The sequence below is a fragment of the Paralichthys olivaceus genome, chromosome 16 (assembly GCF_024713975.1).
Source record: "Paralichthys olivaceus isolate ysfri-2021 chromosome 16, ASM2471397v2, whole genome shotgun sequence".
Lineage (NCBI taxonomy): Eukaryota > Metazoa > Chordata > Actinopteri > Pleuronectiformes > Paralichthyidae > Paralichthys > Paralichthys olivaceus.
This window is the reverse complement of record NC_091108.1, coordinates 8,041,274-8,066,801: the sequence shown is the minus strand read 5'-3', so window position 1 is coordinate 8,066,801 and position 25,528 is coordinate 8,041,274. Positions and strand designations below refer to the sequence as shown.

General features: G+C 40.0%; 3 protein-coding genes across 15 annotated transcripts in view; 1 reads left to right on the top strand and 2 right to left on the bottom strand.

Moving 5' to 3' along the window:
- asic1c (acid-sensing (proton-gated) ion channel 1c) overlaps positions 1–12,736 on the top strand; it is an 84,419-nt gene extending 71,683 nt beyond the window's left edge. For 3 of the 11 annotated variants that reach the window (XM_069511062.1, XM_069511065.1, XM_069511057.1), the window contains exons 4-10: positions 3,699–3,849; positions 3,960–4,016; positions 4,447–4,600; positions 4,832–4,923; positions 5,279–5,358; positions 5,961–6,032; positions 11,475–12,736. In XM_069511062.1, the coding sequence (XP_069367163.1) occupies positions 3,699–3,849; positions 3,960–4,016; positions 4,447–4,600; positions 4,832–4,923; positions 5,279–5,358; positions 5,961–6,032; positions 11,475–11,633 (765 nt within the window). In that variant the 3' untranslated portion in view covers positions 11,634–12,736. Of the gene's footprint in view, positions 1–1,726; positions 1,855–3,698; positions 3,850–3,959; positions 4,017–4,446; positions 4,601–4,831; positions 4,924–5,278; positions 5,359–5,960; positions 6,033–8,648; positions 8,742–9,775 lie in introns of all 11 variants that reach the window. The other 8 variants (XM_069511063.1, XM_069511058.1, XM_069511059.1 and 5 more) reach the window with 7 other exon arrangements.
- A 372-nt stretch (positions 12,737–13,108) lies between these two features.
- cdk5 (cyclin dependent kinase 5) lies at positions 13,109–19,648 on the bottom strand. Its single transcript, XM_020112112.2, has 12 exons — positions 19,444–19,648; positions 19,038–19,126; positions 18,859–18,926; positions 18,698–18,758; positions 18,569–18,625; positions 18,312–18,407; positions 18,035–18,109; positions 16,896–16,992; positions 16,452–16,521; positions 16,227–16,287; positions 16,045–16,125; positions 13,109–15,771 (listed from the first exon to the last, which is right to left on the bottom strand). Exons 1-12 carry the CDS (start codon positions 19,478–19,480, stop codon positions 15,685–15,687), a joined length of 879 nt encoding a protein of 292 aa, XP_019967671.1. The 5' UTR covers positions 19,481–19,648; the 3' UTR covers positions 13,109–15,684.
- Positions 19,649–19,905: 257 nt separating this feature from the next.
- On the bottom strand, positions 19,906–24,952 carry abcb8 (ATP-binding cassette, sub-family B (MDR/TAP), member 8). 3 transcript variants are annotated; one of them, XM_020109483.2, is made up of 16 exons: positions 24,575–24,952; positions 23,601–23,934; positions 23,363–23,518; positions 23,129–23,223; positions 22,909–23,014; positions 22,648–22,809; positions 22,287–22,372; positions 22,075–22,172; positions 21,881–21,986; positions 21,754–21,787; positions 21,512–21,648; positions 21,319–21,413; positions 21,105–21,238; positions 20,815–20,962; positions 20,486–20,736; positions 19,906–20,298 (listed from the first exon to the last, which is right to left on the bottom strand). In XM_020109483.2, exons 1-16 carry the CDS (start codon positions 24,676–24,678, stop codon positions 20,215–20,217), a joined length of 2,130 nt encoding a protein of 709 aa, XP_019965042.2. In that variant the 5' UTR covers positions 24,679–24,952; the 3' UTR covers positions 19,906–20,214. The 3 variants fall into 3 exon arrangements, with proteins under 3 accessions (XP_019965042.2, XP_019965047.2, XP_069367106.1); XM_020109488.2 differs by having other exon boundaries at positions 24,637–24,774; XM_069511005.1 differs by lacking the exon at positions 24,575–24,952 and adding an exon at positions 24,367–24,480.
- Between the last annotated feature and the right edge of the window lie 576 nt (positions 24,953–25,528).

The following is a 25,528-nucleotide window of genomic DNA, read 5'->3' as shown; positions in this document are numbered from 1 at the left end:
GTACGGCAGTTATGTGATGTTGCCAAGACAACATTCAAGTTGTGTCTCTTGCACTAGAATAGCACACAAGCCAAACACCAGTCTTTGATTTCCAAAAGAAAGCAGTGACAGAAAAATATCCTGTCAAACAGCAAAACCCAAGGAAAAAAATCCAGATGATAGGTTTCTGCAACATCTACCTCTGAGATCACGGGTATTTTTGCATGTGCTGCAGGCTTATTCATATTTTATACCACAAAATCACCCCCTGGGAAGTATTGAAGTAATGGATACTCGAGCAGTAAATCTAATTCATTGCTATTAGAATCAATCAAGTCTAATTTAAATGATTTTGCTCCTAAAGTTAATGGTCTTGGTCAGTTCCTGAGCATGAGATAAATGATCTAAATAAACACTCCACCCCTCTCGGAGCAGAATAACATGGGATGACGGAGGCAGCAGGTTTGGTCTCATCAAACAGACACTTGGACACCACAAAGATGACAAATTTTATTTCATGTATTTTTGAATGTACAATATGTGTCTCTCTCTTTTTTTTTTTTTCTCTCTGTACAAATGCATCAAACTGCTCTAAGTGTATCATCATTCAGCCATCTCCAAGCTGTGAATCTGGTCTGGTTAATCACCGTCGCAGAAGTTTCCTCCAGAAAGCAAAAGTGCACGAGTTGTCATTTATAATCACGACACGAGCGCCCACCCCAGTGACAGCTAAGAGACGTGTTTATGGCCTGAATTAATTAGACTGTCATAAAAGTCTTGCCAGCTGTAATTTCTGTCAGTCTCCAGTAGAAGTGCAGTGACACGGCTCTCAGTGTAATGACAGACAGCTGGAAGAAACACTTCTGATTCCAAGAGTATTTTTTTGTAAAATGTTGGAATGAATGAATGAAATGTTTGAATAGAGTGCATACAACCGCCCAGGCTCAACAGTCTCCGAATGAAACCACATTTCCTTTTTTTTTTGATCTTCACCAAATTGCACAATTAAACAAAATCAATGAATTATTCTCTGAAAAATCAACAGAAATGTTGAAAAGCATCTGACAATGTTAAAGAAAGAAGTCCTTTCTCAGGTCATAAAAAATTCCATGAAGATCTATCCATGTAGTTTTCTGTGTAATCCTGCAAACAAACGCAGCTGAACCTTGCACACCTCTGCCTAGGCTCAACAGCTTAATTTGCACACCCATTGACATCAGTTCCCTAATCATGATTCATATTTTTTTATCAAGATTCATTAATTATTCCCTGGGAGATCAGTAAGAATGTTAAAAAACACCTCTCACAGTGTTAAAGAAAGATATAGATCCACAACTAAATCTATTGGGTTCTTCCCTGACACATATTACATCCTTCCACCATGTTTCACTGAAATCCATCTAGTTATTTTTGTGCAACAGTCGAACAACTAACCAACAACTGCACAGGGGTGAAAACATAATGTCCTTGGCGCAGGTAATAACAGGCTGTGACTTGTGAGCCAGAAATGAAAACTGCACTCTCTAGAATTATGTGATGGTTTTGAAGTGATGGAGAAAGGCTGAATGACAACCCACAACACTGCAGAGTTTTCACACTCTACTCTGCGGCGGAGTTGATGCTACTCTGACAACAGGCTGCCTGTGCGGAGGAAGGGTTTGACCATTTTCTGTCCCGAATCTTGCTGTTGCTCCTCTCATTTATTTTGATAATGATATGGGCTGTGTTCCCTCACCCCTCACCCTAGATGAGACGTCCTATGAGGCCGGCATAAAGGTACAGCTTCACTCTCAGTCAGAGCCTCCTTTCCTCCACGAGCTGGGCTTCGGGGTCGCCCCCGGCTTCCAAACGTTCGTTTCCACCCAACAGCAGAGGGTAGCGTATGACTATCTGGGCTTGCTGCATGTCGATAAATGAATAAATTAACAAAAACATTAATAAATTACTATTGTTAAATGGCTACACTCTCGTCATCAAGTTTCATAGTTTCATCTGCTGCCCCTCTTGCCCCAAAGGAATGGATCCATCTGCCCCCCTCTGTGTGGCTGAACATCTGCAGTCCCTCCTCGTTGTCATTGTCTTCTCTGTTTATCAGATATAAATAAAAATCAGCTAATGTGTTTCATCCCAGCTTTCAGCCATTCATCCGAGTCTGTATCTCCATCAGAGCTGTCGCTTGGTTTCACCCTCTCACTGTCATGTACGTTTAACACTCACTGTCATCGAGACGATCCGCTGGGCTGCTCCTTAACGTCATTTACCAGACAATGTGATTCATTAGATTGTTATTTTCTATTGCCCACGGGGACCCTGGCACCAGTTTTGGTGTCTGGCATTTATTGCACGAGTGTTTTATCTCCAGTGGAACTCCAGTTATGAGAGTCTGTGGGCTAGAAATGGAATTCAATAAAGGCTTAATCATGTTTGCCACTTTTAAGTCCACCTCCTCAGTGAATTGTACTCTGTCTCCGTCACTCCGCATCGACTAAATGACCGTTAGGCCGTCAGAGTTAGCCCGCTTAGAGCTGCCGGAGATGATTAGGAATTACAGCGAACCCTAATGTGACAATAGCAGTATCGTTTCTCTGTGAAGTTTGTCAGGAGGAGGCCGCTGGCATTGATCGCTGGCGAGCTCCCGCCGCAATTAGTGCTGTTTGCTCAAATGCCCCAGCAAGCATCGGTGCCCCTCATAAATAATTGCTTCCTTTCTGTCATGAGAAATGTGTAGTCGGCATTCATTACCATAAATTGCAGTAAACAGGACTTTTAAAGGAAGCTGAAAGTCTTACGTGTGGTTAAATGTAACAGTCTTCGGTTTATACCCCCCCCAAAAAAATGAATACATAGATAAAATTGTTCCTTTAAAATGCTAAAGGGAGCTCCTAACAGATTGCCTGCAAACATTGCTGAAGCTACAAGAGGAGCGCCGTCGGTTTGATATTTAGTGGGAACCAAAACCTTAAAAAGTAATTTAACAGTCCTCATTAGTGGGTTCGTTTAGAATTCCCAGAGTTACTCATAAATGTGACCTGCTCTTCACCTTCTAAATGAGTTTCACCTCTAGTGAGACTGTGAACTGAAGATACGCCATATATTCTCAACCCATTGTTAAATCCACAAGCCTTTGCATTCAGAGTAGTGCGGTAATGAACCCTCATGGGTGTAGATGGGGAAATTTAAATAGTAAAACCCCCTTTAGTTAGCATTATTTATTAGGACCAATTCCCATTAAATGTACTACTTGTTAATGTTCTGCGCTGTATAACGTCTGTTCAATTCATTGAATTGTTCATTTGAAAAGTGTAAACTGTTTATTTACTGTTCTGAGTTTCATTCTCAGGATTGTAAAAGATTTGTCCATTGATTGTGGTGTCCTGTCTGAAACTATACATTCAACAGATTTCTATTAAGCCTGTCTCTATTCCCATGGTACTCTGCTTCCTACCGGGGACTAGACCTGCATTAGTAATGTTCTGCATGACGTCTGCTTGCTGCTATACATGAGCGATAATGTTGTTCTCACTGGACGTTTTTGTGCCGATATTGTCTCAGTGCACATTTTCATTTAAATGCATTTTTTGTTTCGTGACATTTTTGTTTTTTTTGTCAGCTTGTTGCCCCCTCTTTTTGAACTCCTGCTTTACTGTTATTTTTTTTATTGTTTGTAATCCTGTGTGCTCATACACTGAGAGGAATCGTGTGCCGTTCGCTCTTTTCAGCTTCAGTACCTCCCTCCGCCATGGGGCGATTGCAAGTCTACTCCCATAGACTCTGAATACTTCTCCACGTACAGCATCACCGCCTGCCGTATTGACTGTGAGACCCGCTACCTGCTGGAGAACTGCAACTGCAGAATGGTTCACATGCCGGGTATGAATTACTGCTGATCCAGTGAGAAATGTGGCAGATATGTTTTTGTCCTCCTGTGGTGTTTTTATATTTGATGCTTAACTATTTTACCTTTATGTTATTTCAAACAGGGACTTCTACAGTTTGCACACCTGAACAGTATAAAGACTGTGCTGACCCAGCTTTAGGTGAGCCCACACACACTGTTCTCTGTATGGATGTCCATATTAGAGTGATAGTTGCATTAATGTCTGAATTGAACCGCAGCAGTGCCGTGAGACTATTTTAATCCTCTCGATAAAACCTCTGCAGCTTTAACTTGGCATGACTTTCATCTCAGACCGTGTTGAAGCAAAATAATGAGGTAAAATTATTGTTTAAAAAATCCCATTAGCGAGATTTGTGATTCGTCCACGCTTCACTGATATCAAATAAATCCCACAGCGCTTTTCCTCTCCCTCCTCTCAGGACTTCAGTCATTATTTGCTTTCATGGAAAGTGAACGATGGCAGCGATTGTAGCTTGAAGAGATATTTTTAGCAGAGACTTTGAGAGCGTCTTGTTGTTTGATTCCTCGCAGATATCACAATGTGTTTGAATGACTTTGATCGTCCACAGACTTTTTGGTAGAGAAAGACAACGATTACTGTGTCTGTCAGACCCCCTGCAACATGACTCGCTATGGCAAGGAGCTGTCCATGGTTAAGATCCCCAGTAAGGCCTCTGCTAAATATCTGGCTAAGAAATTCAACAAAACTGAGCAATATATCGGGTAAGTATTATCGAACAGTAGTGAGTTTCTCAGGTAATGCCCTCTTTTCTTTTTCTCTGTTGATGTATGGCTGTACTGTGGACTAGCATGACCTGAGTCTCCATCGTTCACCTTCAATGTAACAATAATGAAATGACAGTTATCCAGCAAATGTGAGATTTCATTTAAGTCCAGTGTAATATGACCAGAAATAAAAGCTTGTGGGTGTGCTCTTTTCTGTCGTCCCTCCAGAGAAAACATATTGGTCTTGGACATCTTTTTCGAAGCTCTGAATTACGAGAAGATTGAGCAGAAGAAGGCCTATGAAATTGCGGGGCTCCTCGGTAAGATTCTCGGTTGATTGTGATAGAATAAACATGGCTGACCTCGGTATCGGCGCTCTCAGCGGGCCACCGCTGCACATTTCACAACGTGTGTTCACGCTTCATGCTTTGAGGTTCTCCCTCTTTGAAGTCGTGAAACTGGCTGAGCACATTTTCATAATCTGATGCTCTCGCAAGGGCAGCGGGGTTTGGGTCTAATGAGCAGTCGGGGCTGGATGGACACTTTTGAATGTTCTGCACAGATTATTTAGAGAGATACTGAATTAAAAGTGACAGCGTGGGGAATAGTTTCACACACACTCCATTGTTCAGTTGTTGCACCTGCTCATAAAGTGTCTGTTGTGTCTTTCTATAGGTGACATTGGAGGTCAGATGGGGCTGTTTATCGGAGCCAGTGTTTTAACAATACTGGAAATATTTGACTACCTATATGAGGTAAAATTTTAAATACCAAGTATTACTTTTCTTTATTTATGTCTCAATGTACCATACTTGAAGGTTCAGTGTGTAAGATTTAGGTCAAAGGGATTTAATGGCAGAAATTGGATATAAAATAATCCTACTGATGTTTTCACTAGTGTGTTTGATCTAAATTGTATGAATTATTTTCTTTACCCTTTATATTAAAATACTTTTTATTTGCATCTGGAGGGGTCCTCAACCTTTTGAGTTGTTATGACAACTGAAGGTTTCCACAGGTTTGCCATTATTGTTTGGAAGGGAAGGGTGAGGTGAGGGGTGTTCAGCTGCAATATGACACTTCACCACTAGATGTCCCAAAATTCTACACACTGATCCTTTAAAAGCTCATTAGATATATTTATATTGGGAAATATGAATTATCTATTTCCTGCTGAGAGTAAATGAGAAGATCAAACTATTAATTGCTGGACTGTTGCTTTAACAGCTAATAGACATTTTTTGGACTAATTATTCAGACTGCACTTGAGAGTCGTTGTCCTGCTCATGTTTGATGCTAATCTCAGTGTCTCAATGTCATACATCTGTAATGTGTATCTGATGTTTTCTGCATTCAGGTGTTTAAGGATAAGGTTTTGGGTTACTTCACACGCAAGAAACGACCTCAGCGTTGCCAGAGCGACAATCTGGTAATTTCAGCTTCTCAGAATGTTTTGACTGAATGGAAAGAATGTGACGTGTTTGATGATCTCAGGAACTACGGCGATGACAAAGTGTCTGCTCGCACTTGAAATGCTTTTGATGAACAGCACCAGAGAGGAAGTGAAGCCACACGGCATCCTGTCATCATTAGTTTTAATTTATACTGCAACATTGACAAAGATCAAACTTAATCTTTTTGTGGTTTTGACAAATCTTTGACACATTAATGGCCTCAAGTTTTATTTATGACTCACAAAGCTCTTATGATCACAGTTTGTGGCCTTTATCTTAGTTAAGCCTTCGCCTGTCGAGAGTTTACACAACTCACAGTAGCTTCTCTCAATCGAGCCATTAAAGTTTACTTAGAGCTGGAAAAGGCTTCATACTTGGGTTAGTCCACCTCGTGTGTGGCAGCACAATTAGATTCATGTGCGAGGAGATGATCGAGCAGAAAGCAGAACGAGATTAAGAGGTCTGGGGATTTTATTAACATTTGATGATGTACTCGTTTAGAAAGCCTTGAAGGCAATGAAACCCATTTTCACTTCAAAACTGAGGAGAGTAATGTGAGGCATTTCTTCCCTTAATCGAAATCACAGCATTTCGTTGAACCCAGTGGTTTAACACATGGCAACCAGAGGCATCTCCCCTGCAGGCTGTTACATAAGGTCTCTACAAAGGGATGAAGAAATTATTTATATCCAAAGTGCACCTTCTAATCAGCAAATGTTTGGCACGTACTGCTGAATCAAACATTCAGGAAAAGGTGGAAGAAGGTTTTACTTTCCCAACTTTGGTCTTAATTCTTTTGTTTTTCTTTTGAGATTCTCCACTTAAATGTGTTCACATCAACACAGAAATCTCCGGAGTGTGCAGGTGAGGGGTGGTGCAGCAGGCAGAGACAGGATGTAACGTATTCATTCTGCTGCGGAGATCACGTGTTTTTGTTTTACAGCCCATCAACACCAGCCCATATTACAGAAAGCTCTCCTGAGTATCTTCGTCTGCGAGATATTTGTGTTCTTTATGTTGTTTCTTTCATTTCGAATGAATTCTGCGGAGGATCTCCTGCTGTGTTCTCACATCAACACCTCCAGACATTCTGCGGTCTTTATATGCGGGGGCCAGATGGAGAAAGTCTGCCTCCTCCAGAGAATATCCAGAGGATATCTGAAGTTCAGTGCATGTCTGAGAGCAGCTTTAGCTCGAGGGACTACCATGGAACTTGGTGGCAGGATGTGGTTTGGGGTCAGGGAGCTTTGGTGCAGATCAGGATCAGAGAGTAGATCCAGAATTTTTGGGGTGCTTCACAAGATTTCTGTTGATTTCTCAGTGAATAATTTATGGATCTTGATAAAAAAAAAAGTCAGGCATGTTTAGGGGCCTAATTTTTATGAGTGTGTGCAATTTGGTGCATATCCAAAATAAAAATCACGTGAATTTAAATGTAATTTCATAAGTGGTCTATTGGACCTTGGTGGATGTACGTTGTATGTGCACCTTTTAGCTATTTAATCATTCCAACACTTGAGATAACATTTTAAAAAAGTGTCACCAACTGCCAATATAACAACCTTCAAATTTCCTTGTCAATAAATAAAGAAAATATGTGACCTACTCTTTATAACCTATCAATGCCAGTAGACTTTATTTTCAAAGTCTGATCTGTAATAAGCACTCAGTCCTTTTCTCTCTCTAACACTTCTTGTGTCTAAAATAACAGCTTAAAGCACTTATCCGCCTCTGCAGGTCACTGTCAAGGCAAAAGCATAAACAAAAGCCGAAGCGTTTCTTCTTCTCTGGTGCCGTTTTATTCCAAAGCATCAAAGTTGATTTTAGTTCAATGGAGACATTTTGCATTTTACATTTTTTTTGTATCCAGCTTCTCTACAGTGTCAGAAATGCAAGCTCTGTTTCTTTGTCGCGTCACACGAGCCCAAGACTTTTTCATCAGGTGTAAAAAATAAAAAAGCCTGTAAAATAGATTGTAGCTCATAAGGTTGGTGAAGAAGTTGTGGGTTTGTGTCTGCATGAAGATTGTGTTCTTGCATGCTTGGTGGCCTCAGGTTGAGAAATTGATTTGACAGCTGATGTGGAACAAAAGGATGGAAAACACAACAAGGTCTTTGGTTAAGAAGGAAGTTGCTGTGCGGTGTTTGCAGGATCAGATTTTATTCATCAAAATCTGGTCAGAGACAAAACTTTTATTTCTTTAGTGGCTGACGTAAAGAGAGTATGTCCTGCTTTTCCTCTAGAGTCTGTCATCGTGTTATTCTGACTGTGTTCTGCTCCATCCATGTCATATGTTCACCTACTTATTACAAACCATCGTCTTTACCTCCTCTATCTCATATTCAGTGATTCTTTTTCAACTAGTCCAACGTGAAAACATCTCCACTCAAACAACCTGACGATGAAGTTATGCATTCAGTTTTGTTTTTGCTCTTCTGGATAATAATAATTGCCCTGATTAAAAAAAACTCAAATCATTTCTTGAAACCACCAACTTTATTTTCCTTTTCGTGAGGGGGAAACACTCTCTTGCAGTATTCCCCTCGCAGTTTCAACTAATAGCATTTGCACTGTGTTTATTTTCATTTCAGTCACCCTCACCCATCTTTCTTTTCATCATGTCTATTCCAGGAGTTTCCAGAGAACCCAACCAGCCCTGGTGTCACGCCTAATCATGCCCCCAGGTAGCACACCCCATTGATAATAGATGCTCCCTCCCATGCTGTCCCTCTCTGTCATACATACTCAGCCATCTCATACATCATTTCCTCAGTGACTATGAATGATTTGGTTGGCTTCAGCAGAAAAGAAAGGGGTGATTGTGTAACTGTATCATTTTGCGCCGTGTCGTAGTTTAGTTTGGTGTGTGTCTGTATTTAACCGCTTCAGCAGGAGACATGAGTTGGTTGGTTTCTCTAAGCGCGTAAAAAAAAAAAAGTAGCGCAAAACTTTCTCCTTGCACTAAAATAACGACGCTTTCTTTCCCATAGGATAAAGCTCAGTACTCGTGTGACATATCTATTGAATTATTGCACAAAAAGCTGAACCACATGAGAGCTATTTGTTTCCCTGCAGCACAGAGGTCCATTTAGAGGCAATGCATTTCAGGCTGGTGCCAGATAACATCACTAGATGCATCACTTTGTGATGTTATCGCAGGTCTGCATGCAGTGAGTTTGCACAAAATATAAATGGATCTTTGTCTGCTGGAATAGCCTTTTTTTTTTTTTTGGGCGAGTGAGGCTCCCAGTGTTGTTATCCACACATCAGTGGTTGTCCACTTAGCAAGTGTCCTCGCACACACAGGGAAATGCAGACGTATGTGGATGTTTCAGCTTCCGTGATTAAAAAGAATTGAACATGTTAGTGTGAAAAAGACAAGACTAAAAATCTGCTGTTTTTCTTTCTCCTCTCTCTCCTTTCATTCATCTTTCCCCACCTTCCCCCAATTTTCTTTAAACTCTCTTCTCGATCTTGGAACCTTCAAATCCGTTGTATTTGTTAACTCGCCACATACGTCTCCGTCATTCTCCATTGTATTCTGTCCTTTTGTCTTTTTTTATTTCTGTTCCTGCCACATTTATCCTCTCTTTTTATCCTCTTATTTTACCTGTGCATCATTCCTTTCCTTCATCATCATCATCATCGCTCCCTTCATCGCCCTTCCCTTAACCCGGTTGAACTCGTCTTCCCTCCTCCCCTCCCCTCTGTTCTGCAGAGCACCTGTGACACCCTCCGGAGTCACTCGGACAGTCTCGGATTCACGCCGAACATGTTACCTCGTCACCCGACTCTAGGCAACTTCGAGGAGTTTGCTTGTTGACGACATAAAGTAGGGGTCGGGGGTGGAGGTGGCACATGTGGGGGACTCGCCAGCAAACTGTGAAATAATTTATGTATTTAACAGAACAAGGGGTTGATTGTATAACTCAGAATCATATAGTAGAGTTTATCAATGCCTGAATAGAAATAGAATACTATCATCAGAAGAAAAAAAAAGAGAGACCACTTCCAAAACAGAACTCAGGTTTAACTGCCATGTCAAGGCGTCAGTGTTAATTTATTCATGTTTCATTTTGTGCAATTGTTTTTCTTATGCAGTCACTTTAGAATATACAATCACTGAAGATAATATAAGTGTCCAAAAAGGGATTCTGACGAGTTACTGTTGTGCTAGTTTTTTTCTGTACATCGGTGGAAAAATAGAAGTCTACATGTGGACGGTGGTGTGTGTAACTTTGCAGTTTCTTCTCAGTGTTAACGTCTCCCGCATCTAACCAATGCTGTATCGAGTGACCTTATACCCGTCACCAGTTAGAACAGCAGAGCCTTTTTACCAATCTGCTCCACTTTGACGAGCTGATTGTCGGATATGAAAAGAACTGCTCACACCTGAATCCAAACACTGCACCAGTGTTTCACGTTGCCTTTTGCTACTTTGAGGCTTCGAGTCGAGCCTCGTTAATTATACAACTGTGTCTGAAAACAGAGGAGGAACTTGATTATTTGTACACATGCAAGGATTTAGTTGAGACGACAGAAGCTACAGAGCTGGATGTGTTTTGTTAACGTTACTCACTTTTTACATAAAGTACATTTAAAAAAAGGAGTCAGGAGGCAAAACAAGGCTGTTGATTGTACCTTTATATCTTTATATAGCTGATATGTTCATTTTCATTCACGTCTCCCATTTTTTCTGGGATAGTGTTGCTACGGCGACCGTCACAAAATGATGCTAGCGTTCAGCCCGCTGTAAAAGTCGGCCCTTATTTCACGTGGGACTCATCAGACCAAAAACAACAAACCAGGCGTTCTTCTGCCTTTTCTAATAATTCTGTTGTTTTTCTTGTCGTGTCTTAAAGGTGTTGATCAGCACAATGATAGTAATCTATTCTCTATTGAACATGACTGAGGGTTTAAATAAGGATTGTTGCTGACGTTGAAGTTTTTGGTGATTGCAACGTGACAGCAGGAGAGATTATTATGTAGAAGAGAATTGCCTCAAAGCATCAAAACTACCATGCATCTCAGTTCAGTTGATTTATAACAGAAATGCATTGTACAATTTTACCATTGTATCCTCGTATAATTATTATTATTGCAGAACATGTAATGAGTCACAAATAAGAGTTTGTGATGTATAAATGATCAAGTATAATAAACTCTATATTTACCCATCTTACTCATGTACACAACTTTTCTTCTTATCTCTGTGTCCGTCCACTTCCTCCCCTCTCCTTGAAACCCTTGACACCACAGTTATGGACTTGGAGGTAGAGTCACACATCCCTCGCTATAAATACTTTATTGACTTTCTTTTTCTCTTCCGATGTGAAACTTTTCAAGTATAATGCCGATCACAGTGAGTGGTGGTCATAAACATTGTAGCTTTATTACCCTGTTGTCTGTTGTATTAGATGACTGTTGATGTGAAGCACAAACCCTTGGAGATCAGCCATCACTCGAAAGCCAATGACTGGACGTCTCTGGTTGTGACTACCTTTTACGGATCGACTTTTAACTTTCTCACACTGTTACGCACGGTGTGTTCACTGCTCCGGCGTTATCAGGGATAACGAGCGTTTTCTCCAAGAGGAGCCAGAGACCACCTCGTGAAGAGACTTTATCCAAATGGAAACGTTACCTTTCAGGAAAAGAAAAGAAAAAAAAAAAAGGTGAAATCGGTGGCGTTGCGTCATGAGCAATAAATGCACTGGATCAGAAAAGCCACTGTTATCAAACTAAAATGATTGATTTGGGATTATCATGACATGGTCAACAGCTGGAGTGGATGTAGACTACAAGCAGCTGCCAACTGCAACACACTAATGTACGATACACATGAATAACAACCATCATCATCATCAGCCAAAACAAAAGAGACACAAAAATGCCAATTCATGTTACGCCATGATGCTATTCTGAAGATGCTGCATTGTCATGACGATTTTAAGTGTGTGTGAGCGTGTGTAACGTTGAATCTACCGTGAACTGTGGGGGTGTGTAGGATTTGTAACTTTAACCCCCTGGCCCACCCCTGCCTTACCAGTGGAAGATCGGCAGAGTGTACGTGAACTGGCAGAAACTCATCCGTGACCTGTGTGTGCTCATTAAGTCGACCGACATTTACTGCATAGCTATGACCAAGTAGAAAAACAATATTCTATACTGTTACTGTACAGAGATTTGAGCTATTTTATTCTTACAGTTAATAAGTTATAATAATGATAACACGGCACAGCCCCTTGTTTTCTTCCTGCATGACCACTGTGTACCCCTCTATTATCTCTGGTCTCTAAATGTAATATTAGCCAAGCTATTCACTTTGTATTGTCCAAAGTGTATTTCTGGAGCCAGGTGAATCTAAGAGAGTTCTCCATATATAGTGTGGTGCAGTTTAGGATTTTTATAATAAATCATGCAACATTTAACTAAAGAACGATAAGTGTGCAGATGTGGAAAATTACAATATCAGACTTTTCTATGAGTTCAAAAACATAATGTGGCTTCAAGTTAAAAAAGATGTGCCTTTAAGACTGGTACTTTCAGGAAACATTAACATTTTTACCCACACACGCGGGGAACTGGATTCGCTTCATCTGGCTCTATGTGCATTTTATTGTAGATATGTGATTTTAACTCTAAACTGTACATTAAATAGTTCATACAATGAACCGTCCGTTGCGTTCTGAGTCTTAAACTAAACTGTTGCTGAACTGTGCCAACTGGGAACAGATTGTCTCGATGACATGTTCAATATCAGTGATGGGATCACAGATAAAAACACACACTGATCTGCTGAGGTTAGAACAGTTTGGGTTCATTGACACGAGATTTCAGTGTGTGGTTTTCTCTGAGCTCGTTTTATTGGTCGGATACGTCTCGGCTGGGAGAAGGTTTCTTGAGAGCTTCAATTATTAGTCAAATATCCAAAATCCTTAGACATTAGATTCTTTAAACAAGGATGACTTAATCAAACCTGTTATAAACTTAATCAATTTAAAGTCAAACTGTGACAGTAAATCAAACATAATCACGACACAACAGCAGATTTAAAGACATTTTCTTGAAATGCTGAGTTTTCTTTAGTTTATTATTAATATGCAGGCTGTGTAAATTATTGTCTAAGAAAGTCAAGCATCAAGGTTAATTCAGAAGCTGTTCTGGAGCTTTTAATCATCTCTCATGTTCTTCCACAGCAGATGGGGGTTTGCACACTTGTCATGGATTTGACGGAAAGCTCCGGAGCAGCTGCTAAATGGACCCTGACGAATGAATTGTTTGTCCAAGGTCAAAGATGCACTTCCAATCTCAAAAGCAAACACGCATTAATGTCGACTTTATCGAACACCGAGGCTCAGAGAACCGGCTGAAATATTCTTCCTACAAAAGCAAATATTCGAGCAAAGTGTGAACTCCACTCAAATTTAAATTCAAGCTGTGTAAAGTACTGAAGCAGTTTGAGAAGTCCTGTCACAACAATGAGAAACTGAGAGCAGATGCTTTTGTGTTTTTTTGATTGTAACTTCATCCACATAAAACCTTCAACATGTGAAATCCTAAAGAGGCGACTAAACACTACAGGTGCATTATTCAAATCATTCAAAAGGCAGTTTCTGTACCAAATGAAGTTGTGCTACATTTAAACAAATGCAAAAAAAATTAAAAATTAAAATGAGCAGACATTCCATCATCAATAAATACATGCATCCATTATCTTGTCTTATACGTCAGCAAAATGAAAATAAGTGCTTTTCCCTATAGATTCAAACACAGCTCATCATGTAGGCGCTGATGGGATAAGTAGCACTGTAATGATCTGAAGTCAAATAACACTGCAAGCTGTCGAGCATATTGACACATGTAACCAAAGTGGAAACAGCTAATGGGTGAAAACAATCATATGAAAATACAGATTATCATCAAGATCCTCTGCCTTTTTCTTGAATCTCTGACTGACTGATTACAAAAGCGGTTTTAGAAAAGCTAAAAGAATAATAGAAATATGCCACAAATGGTCCACTGCTCATTAACATACATACAGATATATATTTATATTTATAATTGGCCCATTTATTGATAACCGGCTATAATCCTGGCTGTCAGTGTTCAACAAATTTTTAATATTATCGATAAACGATTTAAAATAAAAACCGTCATTTACAAAGTGCACAAAAAGACAAATAGGGAAATAAAAAAAGAAAAATTATAAATTAGCTTCCCATGCTATTATACAATCTTGTAACAATTAGTGGGACAATGTACTGTTGGTATGTGAAGCATCAGAAACAGGAAGTGTGCTAAAAATATATGTATAAAAAAATTAAATAACAGGAACACATTTGTTTCTACGATGTTTCCAGGAAAGACAAATGTAATTTGGCCCTAAACACAATGGAGACAGTGTCAGTTAATACATTTCCAATCTGATTAACAGTTTGTAGCTTAAAGGAGCAAAAATTAAATTCTGTGTGCAGACAAAAACACAATTTAGATAATAGAGAATCCTTCCATTGATAAATGAATAACAGATTTATATTTATGCTGCTTTAATTGGAGCAGTTATTTCAAATCATTTCCTACAATATTCCTCCGTCTTTAGAACCAAATTAAACACATTTCTAACCAGGAAACTTCTGAGGAAACAATGACAAACAAAATAAACCTAAAATATGTCCTTAAACTAATAACACACACACATACAAAGAGGGAAACACTGACTTAATCATTATCAGTAAGAAAAATCAGCTGCTTGTGATTCTTAAACTGGGAATATTTCAAATGACGTATTAAAATAGTGACTTTTTATTAGCATGAGCTGCCCCAGGAATCTGTGGTCTCCACCAGAGCTGTTTATCAGTAGGAGTGGTTATCGCAAATACAAACTTGAGCACTGAATTTCCATGTTTTGACTTAGAAAGTGTTTTGATTATAAAATCTGTTGAGATTTTTTAACTGTAAAATATCAAACTCTGTACAAATATACTCAAAATTATTATTATTATTATTATTCTTTAACACCCAAACTAAACCAATCCTCGTCAATTTTTTAAAAATTATTTGTTATTTAAAAGCTGAATGTTGATTTATATATAGCAACAGTCTCCACCAACTGTTAAGACTTCTGTTACTGGAAGCACACTGGCCAAACTGCTTTGTACGTTACATTATTGATTTAAAAAAAGGCTGTTTCTGTAAATGGTGTGTTGTTTGCTAACAGCACTTCAGATTCAGATTCACCACAGATTCAAAGGGCTTTCGTTCAGTCATGGTCAACTATTTAAAAGTCAGGTGCCAATTTAATTCTCTTGGATTAGACAGGCTTCTTGTTGAGGACCATTTCTGCAGGTGACATTTTATTCAATGCAACACAGAGCACATCCTCCCACTTCAGCGCTAATTAACCGGGAGGCGTCTACGTACCAAATTAAACTGGCCTGCAATGTACAAGAAACAAAAACCTTGCAGGACTTTGTTCCACACAGAGGCACAACAGAATGAACTACAGGGGAGTGTTTGAAAAACCGGTGAGGGATTTTGCCTTGTTGGGACTGATCCTAATGAAACCAGCAGAGTGAAGGATGATTGATTCTGGCGGCTGAGGTTCACGCACAGGCAAGGTAGCGTTTAGGGAGGGCAGAAATCAGCAAAGTATGGGTGCTGCAAGGCCTCCTCTGCAGAGATCCTCTGGACAGGATTACATTTCAACAGGTTCTGAGTGAGAGCAAAAGAAACAGGTTAATAATTGAGCAGTAATATTGATTTTTTTTTGTAACAAAACTACATGTTGGCAAAAACTGGTTCGAGATTCAAGCTCCTTCTTTTAGAAACATGACGAGAATACATTTTATTGATGTCAAGTTTAAAGGAAATGTATCTTAGCAGTTGGAAACATGAGTGTGTGCCTGACCTAGAAATGTGCATATTAGAGCAGCTCAACCTTTTTATTCTTTAATTACTGGATAGGTGAGTTGAAAGTGAAAATACCTGGAGTAGATCCCGTCCTGTGCTACTTAGTTTAGGGACAACATTCACCAGTGAGGTGGTGGCTGGATACATGGGGTATGGCTGCAGGTAGAAGGAGGCAGTACAATATATTACACTTAAAGAATTCAGTAAAACAAAGTATAATCAAAGCTAACACAGAATGAGTGACGTCAATAATTTACCTTGTAATCGGGGAGTTTGGTCATTGTCTGCCACTGTTCTTCAGTCGGCGTACCCAACAATGTACCGAGTGGTTAAAGAAACATTGTTTACCCACAGAGACTGGTTCAGACTGGTTTAGACAGAGGTGTTCTTATTAGAGATCAATGCCTGAGTCTCACAGTCCTAACAGTAAAAGCAGGAGCCTCCTCGTGTCAGTCTCTACAAATTGTGTCAAAAAAAGATATCTGAAGATTCTTTTCAACTGGTCGTCCACGTCATTCCCAGGGAATAAAGGCCTTCCAGCGTTAGCCAGCTCTGAACAGGACAAAGTAAAAGATTGTTAGTTTTATTCTCTTACGAAACAACCAACCTACAACCAATCATTATTCAATACAACTTTAATTTTTACACCTTATTTTGAAAACTGTTTACGAAGATTTCACCTCATCTGGTAAGCTGTCCATAACTGCAGCCCCCAAACATTTAAAATCTAGTGCCTTGCTGTTTAGGCTATTATACACAACTTTAAAAGTACTGAAAATTCTTTGCGATGTCATGATTTAAAATACAATACACTTAAATGTATGGATTGTGCAATTTCATCACTAGTTCTACCTGTATCGTAGTTCCACTAAGTACAAGAACAGAGCGACACATATCCTCATTATCATCAACAATCACAAACAAACCTGCAAATATGCATCCAGCAGACCACATGTCGATTGAGGTAGAATAAAGTTTAGCACCAAACAGCACATCTGGAGGCCGGTACCACAAGGTCACCACCTACACGAGTCACAAAGAACAGTGTCATGATTAGACCAGGTATCAAAAATAAAATTCAAAAGAACTACATTAAAACAGTTGCACATGAATAATAGTGCCGCCATTGTGTCACATGAGAAAAAGTTAAAAAATTGTTAAACTCCACTCTGAAGCACTTTGTTGAATCTTTAAAGATATGATGAACAACAATACTGATAAACTGCTGCATCCACAACACACAGTATTTCCATGTGGTGCAGCATCGTTAATTTCTTCTAGCTGAAACACTGCAGAGACTCAATATTTAAAATTCTTTGAGATGAAATGACCTTTTAAAACGAACTTCCAACATTTTCAGATCTGTAAAGTCACAGCAGGTCAACTGTCCCCCTAAAACGAGATGGCCCCGCCGAGCCCTCAGGTCAGCCAAGCAAGACCGCTAAACTTATCTGACACTCGATTCTCATTTCTCTGATAACATCAGCAACACAGAGAAAAATCAAACACCACCTAAACTGCACGCTGCCGTGTGGTCCACTCGATTCCAGCATATTTTAATGGCTCAACTTCAAGACCTCAGAGACTTAAATTGAGGCCATTAAATGTGCAAGCAAACAATAAGACCATAAACAAAACGAGTCCATTTTAATAGCTTAGAAAACATTTGGGATTTTCATCAATACTGTTGCAGTTTGCTAGTTGGATGTTGATACTGTGCCATATTTTATATCACTTTATACTGAGATATGGATTTTCAGGTCAGGTTGTTGAGCTCTACAGAGCCTGGATGTTTTGTTTTATTGATGAAATATTCTTTGGCTTGAAATCTAGGAAAATATTTTTAGCAATAGATTTGGGGCTTCTTGACCTAGAAACAACTTCTTTAAAAAGCCTTGATGAAAGAGCAGACATCTTTTCCTAAACTTTGTTTGCCTCTGCAGATAAAACATTCAAAAATCAATCTACGACTTGGTTTATCTTCAGATATGGAATGTGACAAAATCAATGCAGCTCCACACGAGTTAGAGACTTTAGTTTGCTGTGTTAATGATGTACGACCTACCTCTGCTGAGTAACACCTCACAGGAATACCAAAGGCTCGAGCCAACCCAAAGTCAGCCAGCTTCAGCTCCCCATTCTGTAGAGAGAGAGAGAGAAGTCTTTACAGATGATAGCAACACACACTCATAAACTACAGAACATCAGAGGAGGCCATCTAGACAGAATACTCACTTTGCTTTCCTTCGACATTACGGAAACAGCATTCTGACTGACTGTTTATTGCAAACTAACTTTTAACCAGCCTTCGAGTCAAAGTCCAAATGCATGGAAACACTCACTCTGTTGATGAGAAGATTCTGTGGCTTCAGATCTCTGTGAAGGACGTTTCGACTGTGACAGAAAGCGAGGCCTTTCAGCAGCTGGTACATGAATGACTGTAAAAAACAAGAATAGAAACAAATCAATATGTGAGCCTCCAAGATGTAGCTGATGAGCTAATGACAGAATCACGTTATAAATCCAGTATGCATTTAAGAAGTAATACTATCCCTGGTTTAACTCTATTCTTGGATTATCCAGATTGTTGATCTCTCACCTTCACAGTTTCAGGATCTAGATCCCCATTGCAGCTGTCAAAATACTTCTTCAAATCCTGCAGTTGATAAGAGACACGTTAGCCTCAGGGGACACCCGTCAAAAACAAACTGTGAGTTACAAATCTCACCTGATCACAATATTCAAAAACCAAGGTTAACTTCTTGTCACTGTGCAAAACATCGTGTAGTCTGGAGGAGACAGAACAGACAGAAGTTGTTGTCAGTGAGATGCATTTTAAATCATCTGACAATCCTGCAGAGATCAGTTCGGTTGAAGTAGCACACTGACCTGACTATGTTTTTATGCTTGAGTTCCTTCAGAAGGCAGATTTCTCTCAGGGCAGAGCTGGGTACCCCCTGAAATGAATGACAGCCACTGTTGTTAGCATTAGCCTCCTGCACCGACAGCTTGCTTGTGTGCATGTAGGCTGCTAAAAAAAGAGGATTCGTGTTATCCTGCAAACGTACCTCGTCGTCATCGTCCAGCCTCACCCTTTTCAAAGCTACGATTTCGTGGGTTTCTCTGTTTTTCGCCTTGAAAACTGTCCCATAAGTTCCTGCGGGAGAGAAAGCGCAGGGTTAAATCCCAGTCAGCGTATCGATGAATGGCAAAGCCCTGACGTTAGCTAGCTAAACGTAGCTAGCGTTAATACCGTAAAACATGGCGGGCGGACATCCCCGGACAGATCTTGTCACTAACATGTACTAGTATTAGTTACTGTCGCTGTGTGTGTGGTTAACTAGGGGCTTTATTTAACGCAGGGACAACGCTTTAAATCTAGCTAACGTTAGCTAGCCCTGCAACTGCACAGGAGCTACGTTAGCAAACCAGGCTAGCTAATAGTAACTTTACAAAAAAGCGCAGGAACCTTACCCTCTCCGATTTTTTCCAGCTTTTCATATTTCTGCATGTTTGACCAAAGAAGCCAGTCCGGGACCAGCTACCGAACTAATGACTAATTAAAGCCCCACACTGGGGTTAATGGTGCTCAGGTGGCTAACGTTAGCTTAAAGCTAAGTGCACTCGGTTCCGCAGCAGCCAAGCTTGTGTTGTCGGTCCCCGGTGGACAAAAGATGAACTGCAGCATTCCGCAACATCACTGAATGCAGCAACTTCATCTCATCAGAGGAATCTTAGTTTTTTATTTGGAGACAAATGTGTAAAGAATAGAATATAACCTATAATTTAATATTGGTGCCTGTCATCTGAATAAATGTCACCACCACCAATCATACTCCTCATCATAAGGTTCAGTGTTTAGTCTCTTCACTTATGTATTTGTGGGAAAACAAATCTTTCTAATTTGATTAAAAATATGGACAAAAACAAACAAAGTGCACTAATCACGACACAATTTTATTTATTTTTTCTATACATTATAACTTATCATTCTGTACAGATACAGAGAAAACACTGTTATGAACGTCCCACTTAAGACTGTACATTAGTGTGGTTTGTTAAATCATCACAGACTGACCCAGTTGGTCCATTTGTAAAGTACATAAAACCTGAGTTTGTCATAAAAGTTGAACTGGAAATGGTAAATTTAAAATACATTTTGTTTCATCATTGTGTACATGCAACCCTCCCCCAGCGTTTAAAAATAAGCTCTATTATTCATTGAGTAAACATCATTTCCAGTGTTTATTTCGGCCCCTCAGCTCTTTGCCTGCGGATCAGATCAGAATACAGTCCTCCTTTGCTCAGCAGCTCTAAGTGAGACCCAGCCTTAAAAGAAAAGAGGAAACGGTTAGATACAATTTCAATATTACACAGTACATGAAAAAGAATCAATAATACTTATATGAATTACTGACAACTAAAAGAGTCAGTTCTCTTCTCTGCATCTCTGAACTTTGGACATTTTACAGGATATGACATCACCGTTGTTTTTCTGAGTACTCTGCCCCCTCACCTCCACAATGCGTCCATTGCTCATGACGCAGATCAGGTCAGCCCCTTGAATGGTGCTTAGCCGGTGGGCTATGATGAGCACAGTGCGACCCCTTGTGGCCCTGTCCAGAGCCTCCTGTACCACTCGCTCCGACTCTGCATCTAAAGCGCTGGTGGCTTCATCCAGCACCAGGATGCAGGGGTTCTTGATTAGGGCGCGGGCGATGGCGATGCGCTGTTTCTGGCCACCAGAGAGCGTCGCTCCTCGCTCACCTGGGTTTAGAAATCTGGTGCTTAGTATCTACATCTCAGTTTCTTAAGTGTAGTAAAACGGTCAATCAGAGTACCCACCAACCACAGTGTTGTAGCCATCTGGGAAACCGGTAATGAAGCGATGAGCATTAGCTTGCTTGGCTGCGTTAATGACCTCAGCATCTGTGGCCTCGGGCTTTCCAAAGCGGATGTTCTCCATGACAGATGATCCGAACAAAACTGGCTCCTGCAAACAGTATTGAAGGATTCAGAACAGTGAGATCTGGACAGCTACAAATGAGACTAATTAAGAATTGTATTAAACAAACCGATTAGTCATATACCTGTTTTTAAAAGAATGGGACATACTAATGATGAGCAACCTTTACCTGATTGATAAATCCAATAACTTCCCTTCTGAGCCACGACAGGTCGAGTGTTCGAATGTCAAGTCCATCCACCATGACCACACCGCTGGTCGGGTCGTAGAAACGCTCCAGCAATGACGCCACTGTGGACTTCCCTAAAATGCATTGGATTGATAGCTCAGGGCTCACAATCAGTTTACAAGTCACACAATTACAATTAGAATCAATAAAGTACCTCCTCCAGATTCTCCAACAATTGCAACAGTTTTACACGGAGGCAGTGTCAAGCTGAACTTCTTCAAAATCTGATGGCCAGGTCTTGTTGGGTAACTATAAATATATATAAAAAAAGAAATCAAAAGATTTTATCATCTGATGTTAAAGTTCAGACAATGTCTGCAGTTGTACTGATGAGGTGAGGTCCTCACCTGAATGAAATGTCCACAAAGTCCACTCTTCCCATCAGAGAATGGTACGAGATGCGTCCTCCCCCTGACCCACGGATGGTTGGCTTCAAAACAAGATATTCAAAAACTCTGGCCCCCGAGCTGATTCCTCTCACCATCTTTAGAAAATGTTAGAAATTGACAGTTTGATATATAATTCTGCATTTTAAATGTATGTCACTCAGATAACCCATATTCTGTACATGTAAAGAATTTTTACTCACCTGACCAAAAAGGATAGAGATACTGGCCAATGACCTGAGCACAAAGACAATACACCAATCAACTAACACCAGATACATGTATTAGTTAATACAGAGCAATAATTGTGGAGAAAGTTAAACATTTTACCTTTGAACTGTCTGTGAAGCAACCAGGAAAGACATGAGGTCTCCAGGGGTCATTTCATTTCTAGAAATTAAAGTCCCTCCAGCGAAAATAGTTCCCAGAACGATGCCTGGATCATTGGCACAGAATGTAAAAACATTATTATTAAAAAAGTCCTGAGATATATGTTGACCAGTTAACATTAGTAACACACTCACAATTCAGGGCGATGTTTGACAGTCCTTGGAAGACTGCTATTCCAGCACCAAGATTTTCATTCAATTCACATGATTTGTCCACTTCATAAGCATATAACCTGGAGAAAAGCATTATTAGATAAAAAACACATCATCTGATAACTCTGAGACACAGTATCCTGTGCTCTTAAAGCACTACAGTCGTGAGTTGATCAAAATATACTCTCACTTACTGGAGCTCCCGCTCCTCCATAGCAAAAGCTTTCACAGTCCGCACATTACCAAGTGCCTCATCTGCCACTCCTGTTGCTTTTGCCACCTGAAATGTATGTTTAGACACAGTCAGACATCAAATTAACATATGTTACAAACAGCAAAGGCTTCATTATATTCAGATTTAAGTGTACCTTTCCATTATGTATAAAACATGCTGTAAGCAGGGACAGATGAAGTAGGACAGATTCAGTTTTCTGTGTAAAAGCATCATTAAGCTTTATCTTCTAAAGATAATTTAACAACGCTGAGTTCAAAGAGGTAATAAAACTCAAACAATAGACATATATGTATAGAAGACATTGTGCAGTCCTACTCTACCTGTTCTTGAGCCAATCTGGATAGTTTGCGGAGGAACGAGCCAATGAGAGCCCCAGCTCCCACTAGACACGGAAGGACAACTACAGTCAAACCTGTGAGTTTAGGGGACATGATGTAGAGAGAGACAAAACATCCAACTGTCTGTGTAATACTCCGCAGACCCTGAAAATATGCAAAAAGAATGAATTGGAAAGTTAAAACTAGCAAATAGCTTGTATATCACATATTGATTATTTTACAACACACGTTGACACTTCATACCTGAGAAATGACTAATTTAAAAGAGGACTTGAACTCCTGAATGTCAGCGGTCAAACGATTCACCAGCTGCCCAGTTTTATGAGCGTCAAAGAAAGCCACATCTTGCCTGAGAGGAAAAGTAAATATGACAGTGTTAGTAGCAGTTACTTCAAGATGAAATCTGTCTATCAGCAGTGTGTAATGAGAGGAACCGTGATTGCATGCATTCTGTGAAATGTACCTCAGTAAGGATGCGAACAGGGTCTTTCTCATGTCCGCTGCCACTCTCTCCCCAACCCGAGACAGCAGGATGATGTAGCCGGTCGTCAGCAGGCCCTGCACAGTGGGAGAAATGTATGTAAACACGACAAATACTTGCAAGTACTTTATTATAAGCATAAGATTCTGCTGATTGTTGATGAAGCAGTGGCGTTTTAAGCTGTGCAACAGAACAGATTTGGTTTTATGCACTTACCTGGACACCGTACAGGCCGAGCAGCTTCAAGGCAGGACCTCTTATCTCATAAACATAATTCCCAGTTTGTTCCCTCAGGTAACGCGCCACAACATTCACCAGATCCCCGAGCAACAAGGGGATCTGAATGTTCAAGATCGCTGCACCAAAAGCAAGCTGAGAAGAAAGACTTTCAGTTTAGCTAATCAGCAATTCCATTACAGCATTGATGACATGTCACTGTCTTAAGTGGCCTTACCACAACAGCTCCCATGAGAGCAAAGAGCTGAGGTTTGACAAATTCCCACAGGATATGCCATTTGAATTCCGGCGCAGGTTTTTTGGGGACAGCTTCCACCAGGGTAATGTTGTTATTTACGTCCTCCTCGCAGTGCGCCACATGGCAGAACAGCCGCGCAGAGACCGTGAGCACCGCTGGTCCCAGGATGAACTTCAGGGACACTCCCAGGGGTTTGGATGTTCGGGTGGCAGACTGGCGGACAGCTCTCTGAGTGAGGCACCACATACGACTGATGGCATGACCAGGCTGTTGTGAGGAGCTGTACCCATTTGATCCTGGAGATTTATACCACCTGGATTTGACAAAGAAGATTCATACAATTAGATGAAGAACATTCATTTAAAGGTTTTATAGAGCTAATGTAACAAAAGCAAGGCACTTAAATTTTCAACAGGCTTTCTGAATCAGGCATTTATCATTGTCAGATAATCTATGTTTATTTTATGATTTAAAGTATATTAACTATAACTATAATCTTAATCATTAATGAAGATGCTCATGGAAGTATGGCCCAATCAAAACAATCTTTATTTGGGAGATTACAAGATCTGCTAATGATATTTAAACTAATAGCATTTTTAATCATTGTGGATGTGGATACAGTTACATTATAGAATCACACATTTAGATATTGAAAACTGAACTGCTCTGTACTCTGTAGCAGAGAGGCAACACTTTCTGTACTGCATATACTTACAGATACATTTGAATGCTGATTACATACTTTTAATATCTTAACCTTATTTGATTGTTGTCTTCTCTATCATTCATTGCTTTGGTACTTATAAATCTACATTGAGCCAATACGTTACTATCGATTATGAGCCATGTCGTGAGTATAAACTTCAAACTACTCAAAAATCTCAAGTGACTCCATTCAAAGCGATGCTAAACAACATTAGCTTTGGTAGCAGCCGGTCACATTGCTTTACCGTGACAGTTTCCAGATGTCAGCTGTTTTGTGACACCGCGGGTACAACGACAGTGAACGCACCGGAGCAGCGATGTTCGCTTTGCTGCAAAGTATGTGAAACATGTTCGATGCTAACTTCAGTGATGACAAACTCGTTAGGTCAAAAATAATCACTGAGCTCAACTGTAATCCACGGCCAACCTGCGGGCTGCCATGTTGGGTCTGACCCACAATGCATCTCTGTGCCTAATCTTTCCCTGTGTACTCAGGTCTGTGACAACACTGAGCGACTTCACGTCACAGCAGCTGATGATCCGAAGGATTTTAAATGATTTGTGAAACACTGATGAACCGAGACGCGACAAAAACACGAGTTTGTCCGGTTTAACCCCAAAAACTACAATCCTTCACCGGAAATGACATCAGCGTCTGCCGCGTTCAGGTAACATAATTCAAATACGATCAAAACAGCAGAGTGTGAAACTTCATACTTCAAGATCTATTGTCATTCCAAATCATGAGGTATATGAGAGGTCCCGGTTAGCAGCAATTAAATGAAACAAAAGAATCTAAATCCAAGCAGAAGCAGCACATAAGTACAACTAAAGAAAACAATAGAATCTCATACTAGAATGGGATATGTTGTTTCTATTCCATTGTATTTCTTATTCATGTGTATTGAAAATGTCTAATGCAGTGAAAAGAACTTTGGGTAATGTAAAGTAGAAGTGGACAATAATAAATATGCTCCACGATAATAAGACAAGCTAACCAATCCAGCTAACTTCATGGATTGAACCAGATAAACACTGCAGCAAAATAGCAAATGTTATACTATTAGCTTGTTGTGACTAGATAGATAGATAGATAATTATGGTACAGCAGATGTAAGTGTATTTAAAAGGGTGAAAATAGTGCAAGAATAAAACTTACATAAAATACAAAAACTAGAGATATAAAAATAATATATAAA

Coding starts and splice junctions, on each gene's coding strand:
- cdk5 (XM_020112112.2), bottom strand. CDS start 19,480: ATGCAGAAATATGAAAAGCTGGAAAAAATCGGAGAGG. Junction 18,626..18,697: donor TTTTTGAATATTGTGATCAG/GTGAGATTTGTA, acceptor TATCAACTGCAG/GATTTGAAGAAGTATTTTGA. Junction 16,522..16,895: donor TGCTGGATGCATATTTGCAG/GTTTGTTTGTGA, acceptor TGTCCTGTTCAG/AGCTGGCTAACGCTGGAAGG.
- abcb8 (XM_020109483.2), bottom strand. CDS start 24,678: ATGTTTCACATACTTTGCAGCAAAGCGAACATCGCTGCTCCGGTGCGT. Junction 22,173..22,286: donor ATGGAGGAGCGGGAGCTCCA/GTAAGTGAGAGT, acceptor GCTTTTCTCCAG/GTTATATGCTTATGAAGTGG. Junction 21,649..21,753: donor TCTCTATCCTTTTTGGTCAG/GTGAGTAAAAAT, acceptor CATTTTCTAAAG/ATGGTGAGAGGAATCAGCTC.